Source organism: Mesitornis unicolor, unplaced genomic scaffold (genome assembly GCF_000695765.1).
Source record: "Mesitornis unicolor isolate BGI_N332 unplaced genomic scaffold, ASM69576v1 scaffold5495, whole genome shotgun sequence".
NCBI lineage: Eukaryota > Metazoa > Chordata > Aves > Mesitornithiformes > Mesitornithidae > Mesitornis > Mesitornis unicolor.
In genome coordinates this window covers 32,878-33,897 of record NW_010184711.1, presented here as the reverse complement: position 1 = coordinate 33,897, position 1,020 = coordinate 32,878, and the positions used below count along the sequence as shown (strand labels likewise).

At 45.5% G+C, this 1,020-nt stretch overlaps 1 protein-coding gene across 1 annotated transcript in view; it reads left to right on the top strand.

The window, feature by feature from the left end:
* Positions 1-1,020, top strand: part of SLC16A5 (solute carrier family 16 (monocarboxylate transporter), member 5) — an 8,033-nt gene that overhangs the window by 3,454 nt on the left and 3,559 nt on the right. The window contains exon 2 of the mRNA XM_010184554.1: positions 756-899. Within this exon, the coding sequence (XP_010182856.1) occupies positions 756-899 (144 nt within the window). The remainder of the gene's footprint in view (positions 1-755; positions 900-1,020) is intronic.

Genomic DNA, 1,020 nt, shown 5'->3' with positions numbered 1-1,020 from the left:
ACCTCCCCCCCCCTGCCAGGCATGCCAGGACACGCACGTGCAAAGAGCGGTGCCGACGATAACGTCTCATTATTTTCCTGGAGAAGATGAGTTGCAGGACAGCTGCAAGACTTCACAAGTTGCAGCTTGGATGCTGCTGCCTGAAGCTTAGATTGATTCCCATACAGACATGAATATACCTCTCCAGTCATTCTCAGATAATCCTCCTCAATGATGTCTATTTTTCTCCCAGACTTCATCTATTTCAGAGTCAATATGCCTTCTCCTGCAAGCAGTTTCACCTAGGTAGCTGGACACCAAGGGCAATTTAGGAGATTTTGTGGCAGAATATTTGAAAAACACAGTGAAATGAGAATGGAAATATGCAAAGAGAAATATCACCCTGCTTAGCACCTCTGACTCAGAGGCACAAAAACCCAAATCCTCTCCCTTTTCAACTCATTTCCAGAATTTATATCACATGAGAACAGATTTGCTCTTGAAGGTCTTTCTTCCATTCCATTTCCAAGAGTTTTCACTAAAATCCATCACAAGGATGGATTAGAAATCCTATTTAATGACTGAAAACCAAACAGATCTCAGGAGCCTTTCCTTCAGCTAACAAGTTGACCATGCACTTGGGAGGCTCAGCGTAATATACATTACGCTGCTAGGGCAATCCTCAGGGTCTCTAGACTAAATCATATGATAATTATAGCAGTCTAGCAGATAGGAAATATTTCCTTTCTCCCTAACTGCTTCCCCTTTGCTTCCAGGGCCCCTCTGCAGCATCTTGGTGAAGCGATTTGGCTGCAGGTTTGCCGTGATGCTAGGAGGCCTGCTCAGTGGCGTGGGCATGGTGTCCAGCTCCTTCTGCAAGTCCATCAGCCAGCTGTACTTAACAGCTGGCCTCATCACTGGTAAGTGCCAAAGAACAGCAGGAAAACCCAGCTGCTGTGCTTGACTTGAGAGACAGGGAATGGCGAGAAACCCGACTAAGTGCTCACGTTTTTCCATTCATCTGTGAAATAGGATAAATCA